Source organism: Drosophila suzukii, chromosome 3 (assembly GCF_043229965.1).
Source record: "Drosophila suzukii chromosome 3, CBGP_Dsuzu_IsoJpt1.0, whole genome shotgun sequence".
Classification (NCBI taxonomy): Eukaryota; Metazoa; Arthropoda; class Insecta; order Diptera; family Drosophilidae; genus Drosophila; species Drosophila suzukii.
In genome coordinates, this window is record NC_092082.1 from 16,254,734 (window position 1) to 16,281,260 (window position 26,527).

The 26,527-nt window shown below is 36.0% G+C and overlaps 1 protein-coding gene and 1 long non-coding RNA gene across 2 annotated transcripts; one reads left to right on the plus strand and one right to left on the minus strand.

Annotated features, from left to right (window-relative positions):
• The first annotated feature begins 8,115 nt into the window (after positions 1-8,115).
• On the plus strand, positions 8,116-25,824 carry LOC118877340 (uncharacterized). Its single transcript, XR_005014226.3, has 3 exons — positions 8,116-8,590; positions 8,662-8,801; positions 25,523-25,824. It is a non-coding gene; the product is annotated as an uncharacterized lncRNA (long non-coding RNA).
• On the minus strand, positions 16,008-22,831 carry LOC108006687 (myrosinase 1). Its single transcript, XM_017070225.4, has 4 exons — positions 22,606-22,831; positions 21,611-21,812; positions 17,583-18,476; positions 16,008-16,712 (listed from the first exon to the last, which is right to left on the minus strand). Exons 1-4 carry the CDS (start codon positions 22,644-22,646, stop codon positions 16,215-16,217), a joined length of 1,635 nt encoding a protein of 544 aa, XP_016925714.4. The 5' UTR covers positions 22,647-22,831; the 3' UTR covers positions 16,008-16,214.
• Positions 25,825-26,527: the final 703 nt, after the last annotated feature.

Below are 26,527 nucleotides of genomic sequence, written 5' to 3' on the forward strand. Positions count from 1 at the left end.
TAAAGTTAGTTCGTTGGTCAAAAAGCAAGCAATTATCATAAGACCTTCAGTCAAGTATTATATTTCTGTACCTCCAACTATTTTAACCACTATAATATGATTAAAAAGAGTATGTAATAAAGTAAAGGATACCTTCCTAGTCGCTATACTTTCTCCCATCACTCCAACTTCGTTTTTTTTTGCTTCTTTTAATGGAGGATTATCCAGCAAAACAGTTGCAACAGTTGCATCCATCAACTGGAGAGCGGTGGTTTCTGTAGGTGGGGTGGTGGCCCTAACTTGGTTTCTTTTTCCTAGATTTTTTTACCTTTTTTTTTTTGTAGCTGTAGTTGTCAACACAAAAGTTTGCCGACCAAGGAGGTTGGCGGGATAAAAGCAGAAGAAATCTCAGCAGGCGGCGCCCAGTTGAATGAACTCAGCGGAAAAGCTGAAAAATGGTTCAGTTTTGTTGGTCTTGCTGCTCGCATTTTTGTTGTATTTTTTGTTGTTGAGTTTTTTGCGGCCAGGTAATGATGATGTTGCCAACGCAACGCAGCCAGTTCCCTGTGAAAGGAAACGGGGCCAGACACAAACGCTGGGGCAAAATCAGACTACAGAATAGCAGGAGAATAGCAGCACAAAGCACTGTGGAAAGCAGGAAACGAGCCACAATAGGACAACACACGGGATGTGATGGCATGCACTTGAAAAAATATTTCTAAGAACACCTGTAACTTTTAGACTAACTCAATTTGCCTTAAACTTAAGTAAGAAATATTTTTTGAAGACCTTTTTACATTGAAAATGCAATACGCATTCAAATATCTTCCATACAATTTTAGATCTCTATAAAAATAATTATTTAGAAAGATATGCAACTCGAAATTTAATTTAATATAATTATTAATATTAACAATAACAAAGATTTTAAACTTTTTAAATTCAGATATATAAAAAATATATCCATACATTGAAAAAAGAATTCATGATGATTTGGTTAAGTAATTTAAATTTAAAATTTACATTGAAACTGAAATTTTAGAAATGTTTAAAAATTTTTAAAAACATTCAAAAGAGTGAGACATTTTAAATAATTTTATAAAAAATTTTTTAAAGGAGGAATTTATAGTTTTTAAATTTTGTTTAATTCATATATTTTTTAAGTCATATTTAGCTAAACCTTTATCCTTTTTAAATACGATTGATACATACTATCTATTAGATATAAAGATTTATAGCATAGCATTTATTTTCCGTGTGTTTTCAGATGTACCGCCACTGGGAGATTGGAAATGGGAGGGATCGTTCGTAGCAAAGGAGGTGGAACACCAGCAATTGGAACAGGAACTGTCTTAATCCCACAATCAATGGATAGTGAGAGGCAGAAATACGCTCCAGCAAACGATCGAAACCATCTGCGAAAACCAACTAAGAATCGATCGATTGTGCAGTGCGGGGGAGCTGGGCAGATCATCGAGGAACTACAAACATCCAATCGCATCCAGCAGATGCAACTGCGGCAGAAGCAGTCGCTGCCCTGGGGAACATTTTCATCACATGCTGGCCAACATTTGGTAGCATCTCCATTGGGGCACCATTGCTCCTGCCCAGCTTCTCCCACTTGTAAGTCAATTGCGTGTAAAATAGCTGGCGGGCATTGTCCGGACATTTGGACAGCGAACAGACCGTGGACACACGGATGGACAGCCGAAGAAACGAGACGAGACGGCTGCTGACTTTTGCATATCCAGCCAGTCAGAGATGATCGATCGGAGTCACTTTTAACACGATCAAAAAAATATTTTTCAAAATTAAAAAAAATCCACCTAGTACATAGACTTATCTTTTAAAACATATAAAAAAATATATATATATAGATTATAAGCATAGGAAACGCATAGCATATGTATTCGAAAATATTCACAATCACTAGAAACCTTTAAAACGTTAAAGCATGATACCATTTCGAAGTTTATATTTGAGATAAAAAATGGTCACACTAAAAATAGAGAAATGAAGTACTATAAAATCCCTGCTTTATACCCAACCAGTTCTTATACCATTCCTAGGGTAATGTTATCCATTTAACCATTCCAATACCTAGCTCATCTCTGGCAGCTGGCGGGGATCTCTGGAGCAAGTGAGCGGCAGCAATTGAGTTGATCGAGGAGCCCCGAGCCCCAAGTTGCATGTGGCTGGAAAATCAGAAGTTAAGCAGACGCGAAATGCAGCTGCCGTTCGATCGCCAGATCGAGATGATCATGATTATGGGGATCATAATTATGGTGTTGTTATGGGTTCTGAAAGCCTGTTGTTGTTGTTGTTGTCGTTGCCACTTGTGTTGGCCGAGCTGTGCTAAAATTTAATAAGTGCTAAAATAATCATCGCTAGCTTTATGCAAACTTGTTGCAATCATTATGTGCTATTGTTGTAGTTCTTGTTGGCCGAGTCAATGAACTTGGCCAGTACTCGCAGTGGTTGCTGTTGTTCTGTTTGTGCAATGTGTGTAATTCAAAGCGAAATTATAATGTTGAAAAAATTGTGGCCAGCGAAAAACGAGTTGTACACCATGCCCAGTTCTATTCCCATTCCCCCTATTTCATAAACTACTACTCCAATGACCCCACTTCCTATGCCTCCTATTACTTCGTCCCTTTTAAAATAATCTTGCATGGGGTACTACATTTTTAAAAGACTTATGTTATTAATGTTGTATCCAATACTCCGAGAGATAGGAATTATATTACTTTTAAGTTTTACCTCAATATTTCAATGATAAGCTTAGTTGCTCTATAAAATAGTAGCCCGTATAAGAAACAAATAAAAAAGAGGTATATTTTTAGTCCGCAAGGGTACATTAAAATTCGGTGTTCTAAAGCCGTATATACCTTTTTATGACACACAGAAAATTCTTGTTGTCGCCGCATTTTGTTGTTGCTTTAAAGTAATTAAATAAAATTATGTTACAGACCTGTCTCTTTTTTCTGGAAAAAGAAGCCGCCCCAAGATGAAGAGTGAGTTGACAAACGCTGACACGCGAAAAAAAGGGGGGAAAGCACGCGAGCGAGTCGTATAAAAATAGTTTTAAATGCAAAATGGCATTTGACAGGGGAAAGATGGGGGAATTGAGTGTCATGCACTTGACGTCATCTGGCCAATTGAATGGGACATAATTTGATTAGCACTAGCTGGTTTAATGAACAAGTTTCAACAAATCGAACATAATTTCTTTAATTTTTAAAGCCTAGAGTGTGTTATAAACTTAAAACTTGAAATCGTTGTAGTTCTTAAATGTCGATTATAAAACGTTACCAATTTTAAAGTTCTACCCCCTGTTGACACAAATCAACTTTAGAACCTCTTTATCTACCCACTTCAATTAACCTTTTTTTTAATTTTCCCCACAAACGATTCCAGCTCTAAAACAAATATCTTTATCACAATTGAAATATCATTGCAGCCGTAGGAGAAGCCGTAGGAAAAAGATCGAAACAAATTGGCTGAGCATTAGAAACGCATAAAACTTCATTAAGCTGGTATTCTACTTTTTCCATTTACCAGCAAACATAATAACGAACTGAGCGCGAGTGCAGCTTTTACAATTAACTCGAAAGACCATAACAAAAAGATACGAGGCCGCTAGATAGAAAGATGAACAACAGCAAAAACAGCAACACAATCTATGATGACGAGGGAATGGCCCCCCAACCTGGACATGCAGTGGAAAAATATTAGCAGGCCCCAAGAAAATAACTAATAATGTATATATTACTATTATAACCTGAATATGAATAGTATTAGACATATTATAATCTTATAATGGGGTTCCCAAAATGCCAATCAATATTTTTAACAATTTTATAAAGTTTTATCATTAAACACAGGTCAACCAACTTTAACAAACCTACACTCATAGATGCCATGATTATGTATATTGATTGATGGAAATTGAGTTCCCCTGCGTCAAAATGTCAAGATTATGTAAACAGCAATCATTAATCATTTAATTCGAAACTTTCAAGATTTTTTTATGTGCATAGTGCAACAGTTGCGCCGCTTGAGAGCATCCGTTTGTTGAAGTCCAGGGACCGCTTTTATTATTATCATTGTTCTGCCTGTGGTGGTTCTTTAGGCCATATCTGCTGATGTTTCTGCTGCAATGAAAGTCGACAAACTCCGGCTACGAAAAACAACATCAAGTGAATTGCAATGATAGAGAGCCCAGTCAGCAGTAGAACCAACATAAAAAACAGAGGCAACCGACATAGAAAACTATAAAAAATAAAAGAAACTAAAAATAACAGGGGAAATGTAGTACAGTAATTGCTCGTAAAACAAAAGTATTTCTCATTTTATAATTCTTAAAGAATTGGAAATGTTGTTTTAAAGAAGGCAGGAATTTTTTTAGGAATTTTGTTTTATAAGAGCTTTTCTAGTTGAAATGGAGTGATCATATTTTGTTTTGCTATATTTAATTTAGAATCTGTATTTGCGATAGCTTTAGCATTGATCATGATACTAAAAATAAAATACCATAAAATAGGTACCAGTAGTACTTTTAAAATATACTGATTGCTAAAATATACTGATATAGGACATGTTCCAAATTGCTGCTGGAACTCAAAACCGTCAAAACCTTTTATGTATAAGTATAAATTCTGTTTCTAGTTTTATGTCTGGATACTAAAAGCCAGTGATCACTGCACCTACAATGGATATTCAGGTCTCTGGTTGTCTGAGTGTTTTACGCTCGTCATCGACCCCACCCCATGGTAACTCCAATCCCCATATCCCGAGCGGTTACCAAACAGTGTTTCTTTTATGGCCGGGGGCATGAAATTTGATTCTCGGAAGAGTTCATTTGTAGCCTAGCGGGATGGTGAGCTGATGGGATTGAAATTGGAATGTCTTTTCTTCGCTCGAATCCAGGTAACTTAATTAAAGTGCTTGCGACAGGGTTGCCGCACCATGCAACTGCATTTGCTAGGGTTGTCGAGGCAACAGACAAATAACGGAAATATTATCGTTTGCCATTTACTAGGCAATAACATTTGGTAATGGCATTGGGCGTGTCCCTTGGGGGCGGGTTCTCCGACATCGGCAGAGGTTGTCAGGCTGTAAATTTGCTTTTTCCAAACATTTTTCACCGCCCTGCCTACGTCGGTTACTTTTGTTTTTATTACTTCCTCGTTTCGCACCGTTGTTCTTATTGCCATTGTTGTTATTCCCATCGACATTGCATCCCCGTGGGAGCTTGCAGGCGCCCGAAATTGCAAACACAGATTGGGGGAAAATAATAGTGAGTGTAGAACAGAGTTCTACATTTTGAAATTATAAAGTACTATATCATTTCGGATTAAATTTATGGAAAATGTTGTCAGTTTTTTGTATGATTAATCTTATTTTTTTAGCCCAGTCAAGAAAAAGGGTTAGTCAGATCATAATCATATATGAAAATCTTTAAAAAGTTATAAATAACATTGGGATAAAAAAGAGTATACCACATTTTTAAGATCTAAACAACTTTGTAATAATATTGGGTGGTTAGGTTTAGTCTTTGTCAAATTAAAAAAAGATATATTTAATTTTTACTTTTTTACCAAAAAATTAGAATATTATATTTTTAAAAACAGTTAAAAAACGTATTATTTATCCCAACTTGGGTTGATCACCGGACCGAAACTAATTTGATGATCCCAACTGTTTTTGGATGTAAACAAAAGTTGAGAAAGAGACAGCCACATGTTAACCCGATCTGCGAAAGAGACGGCTGCAGTGGCGGTAGCAAACAACAAATAAGAAATAACAAATAACAAATAGCAACGGGAGAAACAATAACAAAGCGCAAATTGTTTGCTTTTGTTGCCGACGAGGATAAATGCATTGATTTCTGACAGTCGACAGTCGGCGGCAATCGTTTTTTTTCGTGGCCAGAGAAGCGTGAAGAAAATAAGAGAAAGAAAAGCCCTTTGGGGTGCTTTTTTCCCCCTTCTCCGGCACTGCTCCCTCGAGAAAACACCGCTCAATTGGTTATTTTAATATTTCGTTTTTATGAAGTAAAATTGCCTGTTTTAAGCCACAGAGGCGGAAATAATTGGATTGTTTTAAAAAAGAAAAGCTTGCATATTTACCGTTACATATGTTTGTATGTACATTCCTCGGTGTCGGTTTTACATCTTCAAATTTTCTTTTACTAAGCCGTTTTCCCTTTTTAACTTTTAATTTTAAGTGAGTTATAAAACTTAATTAATGCCGTTATATCGGAAAATTGTTTATAACTTAACTACATGTTTTGTTTTTTAATATTACTGCACATTTACATATGCACATACATATGTACTTAACAGACGCCATTCAAAAGTGAACATAATGTACATATGTAGATTACACTTCCACCTCTCCTTTGCACAGAATCCAATGTAATTAATTTAATAAGGTAAGTTAATTTGCTTATGGCCACTTTAAATCAGTTTCCATTTAGTTTTGATTAACTTAATGGATTATTTCGCTGGTCGCACTTGATCAAATGGACGCTTAATGAAAAAGAACACGGGCACAAAGAGGAGAAGAATTTATCGATAGATCTTCGTTTAGCTAGAGCAGGATGGCAGTAGTGTAGATCTGATCGCTTAAAACATGTGAAAGAAAAACATATTTTACTTGGATTAGTTACAATATTAAAGTGTTCGTGTAGTATAAATAAATATATCAAGAAATCAGCTTTAAACAATTTATGAACTTTCAAGGTTTTCTTGTTAAAAAGCTTAGTTTGTATCAATTTGTTGTTGGTTTCCCGACTCACCTAAGTGCATTTCGCTAGAGTAGGATGGCAATAGTGTACCCTCGTTAAGTATTTTCAGTGTTGATTAATTTTGTGAAGAGCGAATAGATTTTATTCGCAAATTCAAGAGTACGAATTAAAATGGAGTGAAATTTTTCGAATCTGCATAGTATAGTGAAAAAAAACAGCCGCTCACTGACACCCTCTCGTAGGTGCGTAATGTTTGAGGACCGTGCAATTTAAATTTAATCGGGGGAATGTGCAATGTTTTTGAGCGACCGACAACCCCAATTTTACGTGCACCTTTTGCTTGCAAATTTCGCTGACGACCGCAGTTGGATTTGCGTTTTACGTTTGAAAGGATTATGAACCGGTTTACTGTGGCCCTTCGCTGGGCGCATAAAAAACAAAGGGGCTTAACAATCCGGCTGGTCAGCGCCCGTTCCTCAGTGGGTGGTGGTTGGTGAGCAGTGATTTGCCCTTGGGGGTGGCTAACTACCCCCTAGTGCCACTCCCCCTGCCCACACCACCGCCGCCCACTTCATGCAAATGGCCAAACATTAAGGCGACACTTGAGTTGCGTCTACAAACAGCAAAGGGCCAAGAAATAGGAGTGAATTTTACATAAACGTACTTGTTTGTTTCACTCCTGGTTCCTATAGGATTGTATTTTAGATATAATTATTTCTTTATTTTACTATAAGTTCACATTAAGTTATTATAACGTAATAATAACACTATCATATTTTACTATTTGTAAAATCACAGACCATAACTGCAGATATATTTAAAGCAGTTAAGTAGATATACACAATTTATACATAACAACCATTTCCCATTTTAAAAACACAAGGAAAAGTTATTCTTAAAATGGAAAAATGAATTTTCATTTACAAACAAATAGAGTCCAATCATAGAGTCGAATCATAGAATAGAACCATAGAGTCGAATCATAGAGTTTAATCATAGAGTCGAATCATAAAGTCGAATCATAGAACCGAATCATGGAGTCGAATCTAGAGTCAAATCTTGATCATTTTTGGTGGTATTTGGAGCCACTGGGTACATTTCCAATCTTAGTGGGCAACTAGGCCCCCTATAAAATATTAAGTTAAAATTTGTTCTAGCTCTTAATCTTTTGAGATGATTTTTAGAATATTTTTTCAAATAAAAAAACCATATTTAATTACATTTTAAATGACATTTACTCAGAACACATAATATTTTTTATCGGATTAAGAATGGAAATATTGTGAATTGTTTTTTTAAATAACAATTTTTTAGAATTCAGATGCATTTAAAAATAAATTGCGAAAAGAGTAATTACATATCTATTAAATTTCTTGACATTTTCAACTATTTATTATGTTGACCTGATCTGTTTCCAGCTGCATGTCAAAGACATGCCACCCCGTTCCTGGCGAATGCAAATGCAAACAATGGCCAAGGCTGCGACGGAAGGACAAGTCACGTGCTGCCCGTTCCCGAAGTCCATGTGTCCGCATGGCGTACTCCCCGTATTCCCTTCTATCCCTAAGTCCTTGCTCCGTACTCCTAATAAGCGGCAAATAATTGGCAGACGAACTTGAGACTACCCCAATGGCATGGGCATGGACATGGGGACCTGGCGATTGCCAGTGGCAACTGCAATTGCCACTAAAAATCGATACCAACCACCACACAGCCACCCTGCAGGTTGTCGATCCTTGCTGGAATGTTTGTTTGTTTGCTCGCCTGTCTCCTTTTCCTGGCCATCCCAACCGCTTTCCAGTCACCAGAGAGAAATCCCCGCTCTTAACTGCAGTTGCATTGCATTGGCTTAAAGTACAGGTAAACCATACCATTAGTATTAAGTTTTCCTGCCCCAAATGACTAATAAAACCTAATAAATACTCTTTTAGGTGAGCTGACTGGATGTGGGGAAATTTCTATCTACCTCAAATGAACAGCAATTAGAATTTCCGGCCATAAACTCTGTCAAGAACTGAAAAGCGTTAACCCAGAACCACGTCAACTGACCAAATTTGAGTGTCAAGCCCAGGTAATACAAACTTGAGACAGGGAGGGATTTGTAGGGCTGGGTTTGTTTTAAAATAACCAGTTCATGGAATCAAAAATGCATTATAATGTTGTAGGACATACTTTTATGTTCAGGTACATCTTATATATTTAAAAGATACTTACTAATCTAGACTTTGATTAAATATTTTTCACATTTTCATGGTAGCATAACAAGTAAACACGATTCTAAACAAATTTATAAAACCATTTTTATAATATAACAGCATTTTTTGATACTCATACTAATAATACAGTAATTCGTAATACTATATATTATATAATAGACATTTTGTTTTCAAAATGTCACATATAGAGTACTATTATACTGCGTATCGTTCGGAACCACTCGCAATCCGCTCCTGAAACTTGTAATGACAACGGCATACGATCATTACTGCCTTAGTAGTTGCATTCTGTCGCCCTGCTCAATGAACCATTCCGTTTGCTGCAGTGGGCCCGACTTGGGCAGCGGACAATTAATACCGCCAGCGATGCGAATCTAATAATGTGACTACAATGACGACAATAGACCCGCTCTACGAGTCCCCGGCTCTTTAGCTCTCGGCGTTATGTAAGCAGCGCTGCGAACAAAGCTTGGCTTGAATTTTCGAAACCTGGGCAGCTGCAAAGTGTGATATGTGGCCGGTTCTAACGATACATCATTCTGATATATATGCCATGAGGTGTGGACTGTATATACATACGTGTATACTACTTTTAGGTACGTCATAAATTAACACTAGCTCTGGCTGTTAGCCATTCGAAGATAGTGTCCCAGTGGGCGGTAGCTGGGCTCATAAATACAGCACAGGGAAAACAATTAACCATTGCATGTCGGTCGTGCCCAGAGCGTCTGTATCGAGATCCATGGACCATGGCCAGCGGTGGTGGTCAAGGTGCGTGAGATCGCCGGTGGGTGATAACCAGCTGTGGAATTTGCAGTGGCTACAAATGAGCGATCGTTTATCCCAATGGGCTAACATGATCACAAAACATGCTCTCATTGGGGAGGGAAAACTTAATGACATCGATTGGGAATGGTTTTATGGCCCTTAAAGTAATTGAATTCGTTTTGTTGTTCCCTGAACATCAAGTAATAAACACTGCTTGATGTTAAAATGATTGGATTAGCCTTTACAACTTGAAATGGAGTTTACTACAAGGATCACTGATTATACAATTTGTGTAAATAAGTCCTTATACATTTTTACCAATATTTAAAAAGCTTCAAAGATACTTTACTAATGTTTTTACAAGCGGATTTTATTTCATTCATATTTAATAGATCACTACCTTGTTACTAGACATCCTTTCTAAAATATTTCTAAATAGTTTGGTGAGAAATACTCCAAATTGAAATAATAGCACCTAATACTTTAATCACTATACATTTCCAATAGCGAATAGTTGAATCTATTTGCTTATGTAATATTGAAATTCAAAGATAAATCTACTCCAGATCTACTCACCACCCTAACTCTCACTCTTAATACTCCCCAAATCCAATAAATCGTCAAAACAAAAGTGCAGCTAAGCTACAATAACAGTTAAGTGCGAAAAAACATGCACAGAATCATTGAAGTTGATTCCTAGTTTTGGAATCAAAATATACAAATAAGGGAGATGCCAAATGGTGGGAAGATGTGCAATAGCACGGACCAACATCGATACCAAAATCCCGAAAAAAGCGAAACCCGAACCCGAATTAAGAGCGGTTCCACTCCCAGGAGCGCGTATTCCCAGGCGATGATAATCGGACGGTCGGTAGCTAAAAGAACTAAGGGTGGTTACGACATGGAAAAAGTAACCCTCCAGTTGGTAACTGTAGAACTGCAATTGCATTCGAACCGAACTAAAGTGAAGCAACCCCCGATGTGGAATCCAAACCCTCGAACAATGGCCCATCCTTCGCCTCTTTTATCCCTTTAGTGATTTGATGGTGGCGCATTTGCAATGACAAACAACAATAAAAATTCGATATCAAGGCGATCGATCAATAAGCAGTTGCCAACACACACGCAATATCTTTTGCGTGAAATTTCAGACAAAGCGGCGACATATTTGGAAAGAGAGTTTTTCAAAGAGAGGTACATTTATGGTGCTCCCTAGATCGGGATAGTGGTGGCAGCTGCGCAGGCGCCTCGATTCCAACAGGGTTGTCATCTCACACACTGATTCGTGACTGATTTTGGTGGTGGATTCCAAAACTGAGAGTCTCGAAAACCAAACTGGGTACAGTAGCGCACTCGACTAACCAGAAAGTTTATGCGCTGCTTTTATAATGGAAAAGTATTCATTACTTAAAACTGATATCGTTGTGATACAAAATGTATCTTCTTGGTTTTATGTATTTTAATGAAAATAGAAACTATGAAAACAATCTTTTTTACCCTTTTAATTGGTTCCCTTGTTAAAATAAGAGCAGTATCTTGGGATAGAAAACTTTAACTTTAAAAATATAAGTTTGGTTAAATGTTTTACAAATCCTAATAAGGTTATAATACCTTATACATATGTACATATTAATTTTCCATAATGCTTAAGGTGTTAGTTTTAATCACCATCAAAAATCTTGGCGCAGGATATACTATGATAATTTTATAACACTGATTTCTTTTTGATAACCTTAGTTTAATGATTCTTGTTACATCCTTTACTTTAAGGCATTTTGATCTTCCAACGCATGAACGGCTAAGCATGTCCTCATCACTTGGATACGAACATTTGTCATTGTCTCAAACATGGCTCTAACTGTTTTCCATCCTAAAAAGGGGTGACATGCGTCGTTTGTCCAATTTGTTACGCAATCAAACCGTCGCCTGGACTCCTCTGAAAAACGTGCATGTCGGAACCCAAGTCCACGTCCAAGTCCAGGCCTTTTAGCTGGTAATTGGTTTGTCATTATAGCAAAAGCGAGGCAAACGAAAGTGCAATGAACTCGGGTTCAAAAACAAGAGGAGAGAGATTTTTTTCGTTTATAGAAAGAGGGAAGGATCAGCTGTCTTCTGATCTTGGCACGTACTATGAGGAACCCTCCATTTCAAACTTCGCACCTTTTTTCATAACGATTTTGCCCTGTAATTTATGGGTCTAGAAAACAGCTGACGAGAGAAGAAACCTTTCTTTCCTTTTTTCATTTATTTATTTCCGACATTCCACCCATAATTAAGGGGACTAGGATCTGAATCTCACACCCAAAGGATCGTTTTCAGTTAGACCCAATTTTTCCCATGCCTCAGTCAAAGTTCAGGAAAAGATTTATGGGAAAACCAATTGAAATGCCAAGAACTCTGATATCTCAAATGGGGGGCTCTAAAAACCATTTCCATACCGAACAGTTGCGCTATAATAGTATGAGGGTGCTATTCTCGTTCTTTTGTTGTCCAGAAAATTACTAAACGTCACCAACTACGAGGGGAAGTGTATTCTATGCAACTCTCTAGACTGGGATGCCATTTAACGACACCAAAAAGCACAAAACTCAATGATTCAATGATACTTTATCGTCAAACGTAATCTTCTTGAGAAGGGGGACTATGAAGTGACATCACATAAGTTGGGTGGATTGGCTGAAGTACACCAGCCCAATTATGAGGGCTATATATTTCCAGAGAATGTTTCAATCAGTGCCGAAGTTTATTAAAATTTATATTTGTAAATGATGTAATTGAATATTGATTTCAAAGGGTTAACTCAATTGATGCTGAGTTGTAATAACAGAGTTACACCGCAATGTATAGGGGGTAAAATAGAGTCAATCAAGGAATTTATAAGGAAAATAAAAAGTTCAGAAAATCAAATAATAGTGGAATGTTTAAACAGAACTCTAGCTATTTTTTTAATAAAAGTATTAGTGACATGTTTTTTATATTTGAGAAGAATATTTTCAACATATTTGATAGCTTTATATTTTTTTTGAGAAGCCTGTTTTGTGCGGATACCCGCATTCTCCATTAAATTTCTGTTTCGGTGTAAAAACTGTAATCAAATTAATCACGGAGCCGCAGAAATCTGTGTACACATTGTTAACTTGATTGCCCTTTGTTGCTATTGGAAAATAATTTTTCTCTATTAAATTTTCCTCGAATTGATGTCGATGAACCTAAACCAATTTGAAGCAAACCAAGATTTGTAATTTAGTTTATCACTTATTGTTATTTAATCCTTTGGCCAGGCCACCATGCACATCCTGGACAGATGTTTGTCTAGCTGCAGTGTTCCCTTTTTAGTGCCTTGTTCGCGGGATTAATGTGAGGGCAAAAACCAGAGGGTGGTGATCAGGGGAAAGCATGTGTGCTGATTTTTGCACTATGGTGGGTCTTAGGCCGTATTAATTTTCAATAAGTGCATTGAGCTCTGTGAATTGTTTGATAAATGGCACAGCGGCTTAATCCAGCATGCTGATAAGGGAAGAAAGCAGCCCCTTTCTAACCGCATATGGATCTACATTCTGAGCACGTTCCATTCAGAAAAGGTAACGTGACTAAACAAAATTAACCACAACTTTTTAATCCTTAAGTTGGATAAACTTTTACTTTTCAGAATTTTATTAATAAATAAGGTGTATCTATACAAATGTTCAAAATAAGAAAAATGTTAATTAATTTATTATAAGTAAATTGATTATTAATTCATTTATTATAAATAAATTGATAATTTATTAATTAATTTTGAAGTTCCAACACAAGGTAGCAGTGAGCAGCCCATAAGTATGCTATAAATATAATTAATTGTACCCAATACACAAACCATATAAATCGCGTTACCGTTTCGGAATCGGTTATACGGTCTATGCCTACGATATACAATACAATATGCATTATTTATATAGGGATGCAAAATACACTTTAAAATATCTAAAACTATCGAAAAATTTGTTTTTCCACATGTAAGTGTGAAGTACACTTACCGAAAATAATGCGTTATATCTGTGTTATAATATTAAATGTTTATTGCTCATGTGGAGTACACTTACCGAAATGCGTAATAGCTGTGTTATATTATTAAAAGTTATCTGCAATTAATCTTTGTAAAGGTCGTGATCTGTATTAAATAAATCCTGATTTATTTATATTACTCACGCTCTGACCTTTTCAAGAGAAAAAAAAACCACGTGCATAAATCACATGTTTCAATTTCGCGAAGTTCGTGCAACGTAACTACTTGAACTCAACTAAACTTTGGCTGATGCAATGCCTTGTAAAATTTCATCGGTGTAAAAAAAAACACAACAGAAAAGTGGAAAAACAGTTGAGAACATCCAACTCCGGAATGTTTTTCCCCACTCAGTTTGTTTGGCATGTTAGTTTGTTTGTTGTTTTTACCGAGTTTTTTTTTTTCGCTACACTTGGTTTGTCCAACATGTTAGGCTTTATTGCTTTATTGTGGGTTTTGGCAGAGCGGAGTCTAATGGATACTGTCTATAAAGGGGAAAAGGGGTATCGTATCTCAAAAATTGAAACGGATCTTTTGTTTTTTGATTGATAATCTCTTGGTCTCGACTGCCCATTAGGTCTCATTAATCATACATTGCTCATAAAACAACTATTGAATGTTTGGCGGTATTCTTTGGCTCTAAAATAAACTCGTGAAATTATTGTTTGTTGTTCCGGCTACAGTTTTATAAGATTAACATTACTCTTAAATTATAAAAATCCGAAATAAATTGAAACTTTTTGTGTATTTACATATTGATACACATTTAATAAGTACCTATTATTCCAATCTAGTTTAGTATTGATTTTTTAAAATAATGACATCAACTATATTATATTTGTCTACTATATTATATACTATACATTTAAGAACACGTGTAATACACCGTAGGATGTCTTAAATTTGTCTAGAACATGAAATTAATGTTCTCAATGAATTATTCATTAGTAATGCTTTTCTAAGCCCCCCTTGGCTATTATTTTGTATATAAGTGTGTACCCTGTAGAACCCTTAGTTCTGTTCTATAAGTAAGCTTCAGTTGCCAGCTCCAGACGCTGGGCTGATGAATTATGAATATGCCCGGCGACGGCTCGTGACTCAAACAGGTGCAAAATCGAAGCTGGGAGCACGCCAGTTAGGTCGAGACCAGACTCTAGACGAGCCCCTCCCTCCAGAAACACTGCCCCCACCTTTCACCTCCTGGCATTGGCATTTCAATGTTTCCTACAAACAGCAAAAATTGCTTAATTTATTCAACAGTTTTCGTGTGACTTGAGCAAACTGAAACAATAAATCCAGCTAAATGCATATAAAAAGTAAGTGTAAATAAAAGTAGAAAAAAAAATAAAACATTACCCAAAATGAAAGGTAACTGGTTCTGGAGGGGAAACAAACATGCAAATATATCTATGTACCGGGTTCATAAGATCCCGTATCGCTTTCGATTCCGTTTTGAAAGTATCTTAACTGAACCTAAGGCCAGGCGGATGTTTGTGATCATACAATGAATATACCTTCATATGCATAAGCGAGTGATTTAATCAGAGTCATTAGCTTAGGGATTTTAATATTCCGATTCATGCTGAACCAATGTGCACACACAGAGTCCCCTACAATTAGCCCCCTGGCCAACCTCATCGCAATGATATAATACCCCTACATCGGGGCTCATTGTGGCGCAAAAAGATCACAGATCATTGGATCTTTTGTTGGTTCTCCATTTGATTTACTTGCGGAAATGATGGGGGACAGCTCGATGAATTTACTAAGTGTAAGTGTCACTTTGGATCGAATTAGATGGGAAACCAGAGAAACCTTTCAGAGAGCTCTATTAGCATCTGAATGAACCTAGCAGTGAATGGAAGTTCTCGAATTCCGAATTCAGAAGATCTTTCAAGGTTTTTAGATAAACATTGACGCACTGGTATACAAGATCTATATAGCTTTTAGTAGAGTTTGTGACCTCTTTTTTACTATTGGTTTACCTTTGAATGTTAAGAAATATTATTATAATTTATAATAAAAAACAAATTGCGTCTTATATAGAAGTCTGTCAAAAAATCAAAAGTTTCAGCGCGTTTAACATATTTATTGATATTAGGGGGTTTTTATATATGTGATCTTGAACCAAAATTGAAGTAACTCGCTTAGCAGAATGTCTGATCTTTGTTTGGAAAAGATAAATATTTAATATGTTCAATTAATAGTTTTCTGAATTTTAATACGAATTATTAATCAAATTACAACTGGATTTCAATATCACAAAAAGGTTTTATTCAGTTTCGAGTCTTTAAACCTAATTACAAATTACAACATCTATAGGTACATATGTAATATGTATTAAATTTAAATAATATATTACAATGATGGTTAGACAAACTTATGGCTACGAGTAGCAATCAATACTTGACAATGCGACAAGTTGAGTATGGCAAGGCTCTTCCTCTCGTCTTATCGCTTATTTAAACAGGGCCAGGAGAAGAAGACCTGCTAGACTCCAACTGACGGCTCCACTAGCACCACTTGTACTGGCCACTCGATCCTCGGCCGGCAACTGAGCCATGGCCACCAGTTGCTGTTCCTCATCGAGCTTGGGTCTGTAGCTCCAGTCGATGGTGTTGGTCTTACACATTTGGGCAAAGACACGTGCCGAAATCTTGGGAGTTCTTGTGCGTTCCGGGGAGTTGAAGTCCACGTGATAGAGACCAAACTTCTCCGTAAAGCCAGCCTTCCACTCATAGCTGTCCATCAGACTCCAGGCGATATAACCACGAACATTCACACCATCCTCAATGGCATCCAGCACCGCGGAGAGATAGAGGTTATAGTAGTCCACACGAGCGTAATCCTCCAGACCACCACGATCACTGACGCCATTCTCCGTCACAATTATCTCGGGTCCATTGTACTCCTGGTGTATCCACTTCAACAGATTGTACATTCCCTTGGGATAGGACTGCAAGAACAGAAAGGAGTACGGGGTACAACCCCCAGTTAGTGGAGTTCATTCACCTGTATGCGCCACCTGAGCGAAAGTCACCCTCTTTTGATTCCTGGCTAACTAGTTTACTCGGCAAACCATAATTCAAACTGTATTTGGGATAAGTCAACCCTCAAGTTACCCCAGGTACTCCACCGAGTTAATTACACCACCTCATTCTGGACGTGAGGGATTTGCCATCACTCGTCGCCAGAGGGTGAGCCACAATCAATTTAGCCGACTAAGCGAAAGATAATTGAAGTTGGGGAGATGAAGCAAATATGCTTCTTTTATGAAATTGTGGCCAACACAAGGTGGAATATTTTCCTGACGTCATAATATAATTACTTCGGGATCTAAAAAGCTCTTAAAGAGCTGGATCTAGGGAACTAGGCTATGTAAAGTCTTTAAAGCGCTAGAAAAAACGTATTGGAAGCTTTAACATTCAATTTTGGATATTATCATATATCATATTATTATTTTGTGGTCTAGAAAATCTATAAAACTTTTTTAATTGAAGAGAAATAAAAGTAAAACACTAAGCTTAAGCATTTAACACTAGACAGCATATTTTGCAAGGGTGATAAAATGTTTCTTCTAATATATTCTTAGGTATTGTCGTGTTGTAAGCTACAAAAAAAATTATTTTACAATCTTTTGAAAGTATCCCTTTAGCTTCATTTTTCGAAAATAATTTCGTTAAACTTCACTGTTAAATCTAGAAATTAATGCTTGTAATATGAACTTTTTATATTGGAGACTTAAGATTGTAATAAATCGTTAGGTCTTCAGAAGATACCCCATATTTTTGATACAATAACATTTTTAGGACTATTCCCAACTCACCTTAAGCCAAACGGATCCCGAACTAGGCCAGTCGACGCCCTCCTGGCTCTCCACAACTCCCATATCATGATTGAAAGATGGAACCGGAAACTTGCCGGTGTTATTATGTCCATTTGATGTGACCAGATTGCTGGTGTACGAATTGATGCCAAAGAAATCCGAGGTGCCTCGGATGCGATGAATCTCGTCCGTGGTGAACTCGGGCAGTCTGGATCGTACTCCAAAGCCCTGTTCCTTGCTCAGATTCCTAATCCGCTCGATCATCACCTTGGGATAGTTGCCGTGCTTGGAGAAGATGGGATGGCCAAACCAGCCCACATAGAACTGCATGGCTCGCTCGGAGGCCTCGCGATCCTCGGCAGAACTGGGGTCCTTGGGCTCTGGCCAGGAAGTATCCAGGGTAATGCCAATGCGACCACCTTGTCGCGACTGGAAGAGTTCCCGGTACATGTGCACCACCTCAGCGTGGGCCTTCAGCAAATTGTGACCACACAGATAGGCGGGAATGCCTGGGTTGTTATACGATGGTGCCATATAGTCTACCCCATAGGCGTGCTCGCACACATGCCAAGGCTCGTTGATTGTGGTCCACAATTTCACCCTATCGCCGTACATTTCCAGAACCAGACGAGCGTAGTCCTTGAATAGAGGTATTATTTCCGGATTGGTCCAGCCGCCCATCTCTTGGATCTTTTGCGGTAGCTCCCAGTGATAGATCGTCACCATAGGCGTAATATTGTACCGGAGCAGTTCGTCTATCAGGTTGGAGTAGTATTTAATGCCCGCCGTGCTGACGTGATTCATATAGCCACCGGGCATTATTCGGGCCCAAGATAAGGAAAAACGATATGTGCCTGCATGCAGCTCCTTTACCATTTGAACATCTCGTTTCCACTGAAAAGAATAAGGATTATCAGACAACTTAAGTAAGTTTTGTAGGGTTGAGTTTAGAGTTATTAAAGTGAAATTATACCGTATTTAAAATAAAGAAGTGAGGTTGTAAAACAAAAGTTTTCTATTATGTTCCTAATTTAAAATCCTTTGTTATTTTATATTTTATAACAAAAAGGTGATTAAATATTACGAATTAAGTCAATAAATCTTAAACATTTCAGTTCGATTTAAAGACCCCATTTTCAATGAGTAGCTTACTATAATAAATATTTTTATTATTTTTAATGCCTATCTATTTATCTAGTGTTGTGTAAAAAATCCCCTTTAAGCTTAATGTTTATTTAAAACAGCTTAGTCTGATCTTGACGCTCATAGTTGGATTTCATGTAATATTTTCCCTGACTTCACCATTTAATTTAATACAATTTTGTCATAAAACGAGCGTATCAATTCATTTAACCATTTAATGACAAGACAAGCTGTCAAAATAGTTAAACCCCAGTAACTATTCTTGTGTAATACGCCTGTTTAGAACCTAATCGAAACTCATAAACCCAATTTGATAATTGATATAGACAAATCAAAGCAATGACATTAATGTCCAACCGCCTTTTAAATTGAAATGTAGACAAATAAATAAACCTGCAAATGAACACTTTAAATGTCGGAAAACTGGACTGCAGCATTTTTGACTTGCTTGTGTTGGCTGGACGGATTGATTTGGTTTTCTTTGAAACGATGCCAAGAATGCCAGGCCAAATATCCGAAAAACCCAAAATGAGAATGAAAAACCAGTTGGTCGGACATTGGCGACACATTCCACGCCCAATGGTCATTGTCACAACTTGGCCCGGAGCTCTGACTTTGGCTTTGGATTTGGCTCAGACTGATGCTAATTATGTGACTTTGAATTGAAAAAAACAATTTGAATCGCGATCTGCGAGCATTGCATATGAAAGGGGGGCGTTTTAGCTGTCTGTCCAACTCTATTTAATCCATTTATTAAATCACCTGCCGCCGCTGACAACAATAACAAGCTGATAGGCTGGCAAATAAACAAAAAAAAAAAGAAAAAAGTTCAACACCTGACGCAAATGCAACAGTTGGCACCCGTAACAAAATCGGTTGGCTTATTGATTGGCATTAGCAGGCGAATTATGACACAATTAATGTTCACTCCAACACAGTCGACATGCGGCACTGATTTATCGTTGCAACTTTGTATTTCAATTTGATATTCTCAATGCGAATTCTTTTTAGAATAGGAATTACGGAGAATCTTGGAAGGAGATCGAGATTTTTATTGCATGCTAATATTAGGTTATCGTAAGATCTACTAATCAAGGGTTGTTATTGAATTTCATTGTAGGAAAAAGTAAATAAAAGTCATTTTTCCTATTCAATAAACAGATCTTAAAATGCATACGTCTTATACATTCTATTCGTTTAGGAAATAAGTTATCTCATTATAAGGTTAACACACTTTGCAAGTTTTGAGATTACGTTTTTTATTCATATCCCTACAATTTTCCCATCAACCCCTACTTCTCTTAATTAAAATCTAAAGTTTTTACTATAATGCTAAAGTCTTATATCATTATTAAAAGTGTGCGAGTTATAAACTGATATAAAAAGATAAGTTTTTCATATCTGTCTCGTTGGAAAATGGGACAACTGCTTTATTAAAAAACAGCACTGATACAGGTTATTTACGATTTTTATCAGGTCTAACCAGATAGTTTATCTGTTAAAAAATGTCAATATATTGCCATCTGTCTTTCATGTAATATACTCCAGTTCCGTTTCAGGTCTATGAGCAAGTTATATCCCTAAAATTTTCCTAACCACCACTACTTCGCCTAACTAAAATCTATAGTTTTTACTATAACGCTAAAGTCTTATATCATTATTAAAAGTGTGCGAGTTATGAACTGATATGAAAAGATAAGTTATTCATATCTGTCTCGTTGGAAAATGGGACAACTGCTCTATTAATAAAAAGCACTGATACAGGTTATTTAAGATTTTTATCAGGTCTAACCAGATAGTTTATCTGTTAAAAAATGTCAATATATTGCCATTTGACTTTCATGTAATATACTCCAGTTCCGTTTCAGGTCTATGAGCAAGTCACGCCCTGGTTAAAGTGCCCTTTAAGTTGGTTTATTGTTGGAAGATCATTAATTCAGCACGGATCGAGCGTCATTAATCAATTGACCGGACAAATGGTGCAAATGTAAAGTGCTGAAAGTCCCAGATGGGGACAAGTTGATTATCAGAACAGAGTAGTAGTTAATCAACCCGAAATCGAAACAGGTGTCCCCATGCCAAAGGCCTGCTGTTCATGATTTATGCGACTCTTGGCTAATGGTTTTGTGGTCAGAACTATGCAAATTACTTTACGACCCGTAATGGGATACGCATTGCATGTCCACACTTGAGGATGATATTATGGCCTATTGAAAATGGTCACTTGAATTATGGTTATTGCTTGAAGTCATGTTATTAAAACATAATTGGACAATGATCTTGGCATCGAATTAATTGGGGGCAAAACTGCAGATTATCTTGTTATCTCTCAGAAGCTGTTTGCAGAAGCCAGAGAGCTTTCAGAACTCGATCTATGGGGTATTTCAAATTTAATGGCTAAGACTTGGTTTTAGAACCTCTATAATTTTTTATGGGCCAGTAAAAGATAAACCTGTCTTAAGAAATTATGAACGGTTATTAAAAAATAACCAAATGTCTTAATCGCAGATGCTTTGAGATTTCTTCAAAACTCAAAGAATTTAAGAAGATCACTGGGCTCTTCGAAACAAAGAAAAACCTCAGAACTAGATCTTAACTTTTGATTTCTTTTGACATTTAAGACCTCTGATCAGCGTCAAAAGCTCCAGATATTATCACGTAATTAGCTCTGTAAGTAATCGCCATCAGAGTGCATCAATGGCAAACTGCTCACATATTTTCCAGTCGATTACCTCAGCAAGTCGACGGGAGATCTTGAACTCTTTGCATAACTTCCAATCAAATTGCGATGCCAAACGAGCCGACGACTGATTCTGAATACTACCATTACCGATTTTCCATTATTGATTAACCAATAGCGACGTGAGTAGATTCTCTCCGCTTACCTGATGATAGCTATCAGCCGATATATCACCATTTGATTGATCGGCTATTTTCTCGGGATGTGTGTGGGTGAGAAAGTCCCAGATCGATTCCCCCTTGTCATCGGCGTTCCAGCCCCCCTCGATTTGGTAGGAAGATGATCCGACGCCCCAGAGAAAGTCGTTGGGGAATCGACGCGTTTGGCTCACCGGACTGCCCAGACATCTGAAATGATATGGTAATGTGTTAATCGAAAGATGTTGCTTAATCTTCTTCGAAAATCCCCTCTCTTTGCTATCCACATTGCTAATCAAGTGACATTCAAAATTGACAAATGTTACGACTATTTGTATTTACTTTTAAATTTTGTATACTATTTTATGATCTTGGCCAGTCATTTATATCAATTGCCTATTGGCTGGTCAAGGCCAGTCCAGATTAAACACACAATTGTAGCTTTCTTTGAGCCAAATTCGCTTTGTTTGGAAGCTTGAGGTATGCCAAGGCGAATTGGAACAGTTTTTTGGGCAATTTCTGAGCGCTATTTTAGCTGCTTCGAATCAGTGTGGCCTAAAAATACTAGTTTAAAAATTAAAATTTCTAAATTTTACATGTTAAATTTTTTTTAAAAATTAAATGCTCTTTGAACAATTTATTTATTTTGTTAGGTATAACCTAATATTAACTTTTGTTATATCCTTTAACAATTTTATAATAAAATGGTAAAATGGTATAATAAAAGTTATAAAAGAAAACTTTTAATATATAGGAGAATTCGATTTTGCAACCTTTCATTTTAAATTTTGACACTTCACTTAAAAACAACTAACATTTTTAACTAATTCAGAACTAAAAGAAAGCATTTTGTTAATGAAATGTAATTAAGAGCCTTTTTTAAGAGAAATTAATTGGACTTTAAAATGTAAACCCAGTAAAATTTATAAAGTTACAGGACATTTTTAATTTTATTTTGAGATTTTAGAGATGTTTTGCTCTTTTATCACTGTTGTTCACTTACGAGACAATGAGAAATAATACGGGCAGTATAAATTTCAACATGTTTTTTTTTTGGTATTTTATATCCTTAAACGCGAAACTAATTTAGGCCAAACGAAAACTTTTAGCAGAAAACCCGAGTTTTTTGCCTTAAACTTTTTCGTCGATTTTTGAACTTTTCGCGATTTTTACTGAGCAGCGTTACCGATTCGCCAGCGTGTTAAGTCGACCGCGAAACGTTTGCAAATGAAGTCCGGCGCTTTTATGTCCTACCGTTATAAAGCGATCGGCGGGCTTTGAGTATCGAGTCATAGACGAGTTCTCGCTCCCTCTCTTTCTCACTTTTCAGCGGAGATCACCGACAGGTGTCGATGTTATTATTATCTCTTTTGTTTTTATCTCGGGTTTGTTTTGTTTGATTTTCTGATTTCTGATTTTGCTTTTACCGGTTACGTACGTTCGAGTATGGGAAATTAAATGTTCTGGAATTTTTTACCCGGCAAACATACGAATAACCCCACATGAATCAAAGAAAAACGATAGTATAAAGTATACGATAATAAATATGTCAAGTAGGCTGAAAAATTCCAAAAAGGCCACGAATATGGAATTGTCATGGGTTTTATTACCATTGGCTCTATTTTAGATTCTTTGTTTTTGAGTATTTATAAGGGGCACGATTATCACATTAAGTATTCGAAGATAATTACTAAAAAAAAAGTTTTAAATTTATAATTTAAGTGTAAAATCAGTCATACATATATTTAAATAATTAGGTCTTAAATGGTATGTTCGTACATAATACGTTCGAGTGGGGGAAATTAAATGTTCTGGGTTTTTTTATCCGGCCAACATCAGAATAATCAAAACAAACCCCATGAATCAAAGAAATAATATTTCAATTTTGCACAATCAACTGTCAACTTAGCAAAAAGTATACGATAATAAATATTTCAAGTGATCTAGAAAATCCCAAAACGGCCAGAATTATGGAATTGTCATGGGTTTTATTACCATTGGCTTGATTTTAGTTTTATGTTTTTAAGTATTTTTAAGAGGCACGATTATTACATTAAGTATTTGAAGAAATATAATATAATATTTAGATCTTAAATGGTATTTCGGTCATTGACAAACATTATAACACATAATACGTTCGAGTGGGGGAAATTAAATGTTCTGGAATTTGTAACCCGGCAAACATAGGAATAATCCCACCTGAATCAAGGGAAAATGTAGCGTTTGGCTTGCTTTTAGAAAACTATTTTAATTTTGCACAATCAACTGCCAACTTAGCATATAGAACACGATAATAAATATTTCAAGTAAGCTGTAAAATCGCACAAAGGCCACGATTATAGAATTGTTATGGGTTTTATTACTATTGGCTCGATTTTAGTTTTTCGTTTTAAAGTATTTATAATAGGCACGTTTATCACATTAAGTTTTCTAAGATAATTATTAAAAAAGTTTAAAATAAGAATGATATCTTACGCGATTCAAAAAAACCTCATGTACTCAAATGTTTAGATCTTAAATGGTATTTCGATCATTGATAAACATTATAACACATATTCCAATAGTTTGCTTGTCAAATGCTGACTTAAATATTGATTTATTTTGTACCGGAATAAGTTTTAATAATACTTCACATATTAGTCATATCTTTATGGATATCAATGAATAATTTAGTAATCAAAGTTCATTGATCCCACGTGTGCATACATAATTAGTTTTCTATTAAAGGAAATATATTCCAAGAAACATGTTAGGAAAAACCATAAAACATCTACACGTTTATTGCATAGAATAATAAAAAATTGTAAAAAGTACTAAAAACCCTACGTAATATCGCGTAGTAAGTACGAGTTTTTCCCCTCATTTCGAGCTCCAAAGTTTTTAATTAAATTTATAGTAACTGCTGAACGAAAACAATGTTTAAACAAGTGCAAGTAAAAACAACCACGATTTCGCCGGAAGAAAGATAAAGCGAAGACAGTTACGTTAGGGAGAGAGTAAAAGAAGGTGTGGGAGAAATTCAATTAGATCGAACTGATAAAGACTAATGGAACATCGAGATAAGATCGATTCTTGGTTTCGCTGTCACTTGCGCCTACAAAGACAAACTTTGTCAGGGGAGTTCAAAACTAAAAAACGGAACCGAATTTATTCGAAGAAACCCGTTCTGGCATTGGATTCGCCCAAAAGAACCGAACAATGAGTCTTTTGCCTTACAATAGCCATTATATGGACAGCTTTCATATCCGCAAACTCGCTTCATAACCTCAAATCCAGTTTTGATATTTTAATCCGCCACATGTGCCAAATATAAGAACCTGAAAGTTTTGAAAGTCGATCAAGGAGCCCAAGAAGATTCTGATGTTTAGTTCATCGACTTTCCGAGTTTCCCATGAATATTTAAAAGTCTTGGGAACACCACATTAATATAACACTTTTTATGATAACTATATTGTAATAGTCGTCAAAAATAGTCTAAATCAAAAAATTATAATTATAATTAAGTGACTTTCTATTTTATTGATCGTAAACATTCTCAGCAAAACGTCTGAGGCATAAATCCATTTTCCCAAGTTAATGTATATTTTCCAATTAAGAAGAATATTACAATTTATAAAAGTAAACAATATAAGCAGAACGTCAGCTAATTATCCCACAGTAAATTTCCAATTCGAAGAAGATTAAAATTTATGAGCGCTTTAAACGAAAGTTGGGTAAAGAAAAGAATATTTGAATAACAATCACTGGGTGAATTAATAACTTTAAATACTATGTGGTTCGATACTATATGTGTCGAGGGCGTGATTTTTTTTATTCCATGATAGTTCAATGGCTACTGATCAACAAGATTGTTATAAATGTTTGTAAAGTCAATACCTAATTATTATTTTATTTATTTAGATTCTTTTTTAATCTTACAGGGAGGGTTCAAACTCCGACTGCAGTGGGCCAAGTACTACTACTATATTTAAGTTCTGACACACAATGTGGGAGTGTCGCACCCTCTGTAACAGGTGTTCAACTGCCACTGAACTGATTTGAATTGAAACGACCGTCGTATGATTAATGAAGCCATTTAAAAATGCACTTTTACGAACGGAAATGGCAATACAAATCTCAAATATACGTAGTCACAAAAGGTGACAACTTTTTTACAGCGAATTGTGGTTTAGATATTACTAAAGAATTTCCAAAAAGTTCGTCAAATATTTCACTTTATTAGCATGTATCCAGATGACTAAATTTCGTTCTTTTGCAAATTCTGTTTTTAGTGGAGCATGTAAAAAAACCTTTTAACCGGTTTTGGGTATGCCCATAATCATTTATTTTATTCGCAGTATATTTTTGCATCTGCCGCTCACGTGGGTACGATCTCTGGGTCAATTATGAATCACTGACTGGCATAAAAATCCCCAAAGAAACCCATCAGGCTGGAAGCGTTTTGCATACGCATCAACGCATTTCGTAAAACGATCTAAGGGAAACTACAAAACCCCTTGAAAACTGGAATATGAACTAATATTGTTTTCATTTCCGTTGTCAATTATTCTGCTTGCGGTTATGGGAATAATGTTAATTATTCCTAAAAACTGGAATATAAAATTCGGAATAATTAATATGACGGGAGGAAGAGACAAAGGAGCAGTTATAAATACGCTGGCAATAAAAATGATTTCCAATGCAAATTATTGCTTCAGCTTAAAGTGCATTTTATTTGTAAAATAATTAAATTTTTTTTAATATGTATAATGTTGAATAATTTAAGTAAGACTGTTTTTTACGCTTTTTTTTAGATGTACTTATTATCAAAAGTATATTCACCTCAATGTGCTAGTAACTTACAAATAATAATAATACTGTATAAAAATATCAAACTTTTCTATAATCAAAATGTCTTATTAAAAAAATATAAATTATTATTTAAG

Coding starts and splice junctions, on each gene's coding strand:
- LOC108006687 (XM_017070225.4), bottom strand. CDS start 22,646: ATGTTGAAATTTATACTGCCCGTATTATTTCTCATTGTCTC. Junction 21,813..22,605: donor GTATTATTTCTCATTGTCTC/GTAAGTGAACAA, acceptor ATATCATTTCAG/ATGTCTGGGCAGTCCGGTGA. Junction 16,713..17,582: donor CGGGATCCGTTTGGCTTAAG/GTGAGTTGGGAA, acceptor CTGTTCTTGCAG/TCCTATCCCAAGGGAATGTA.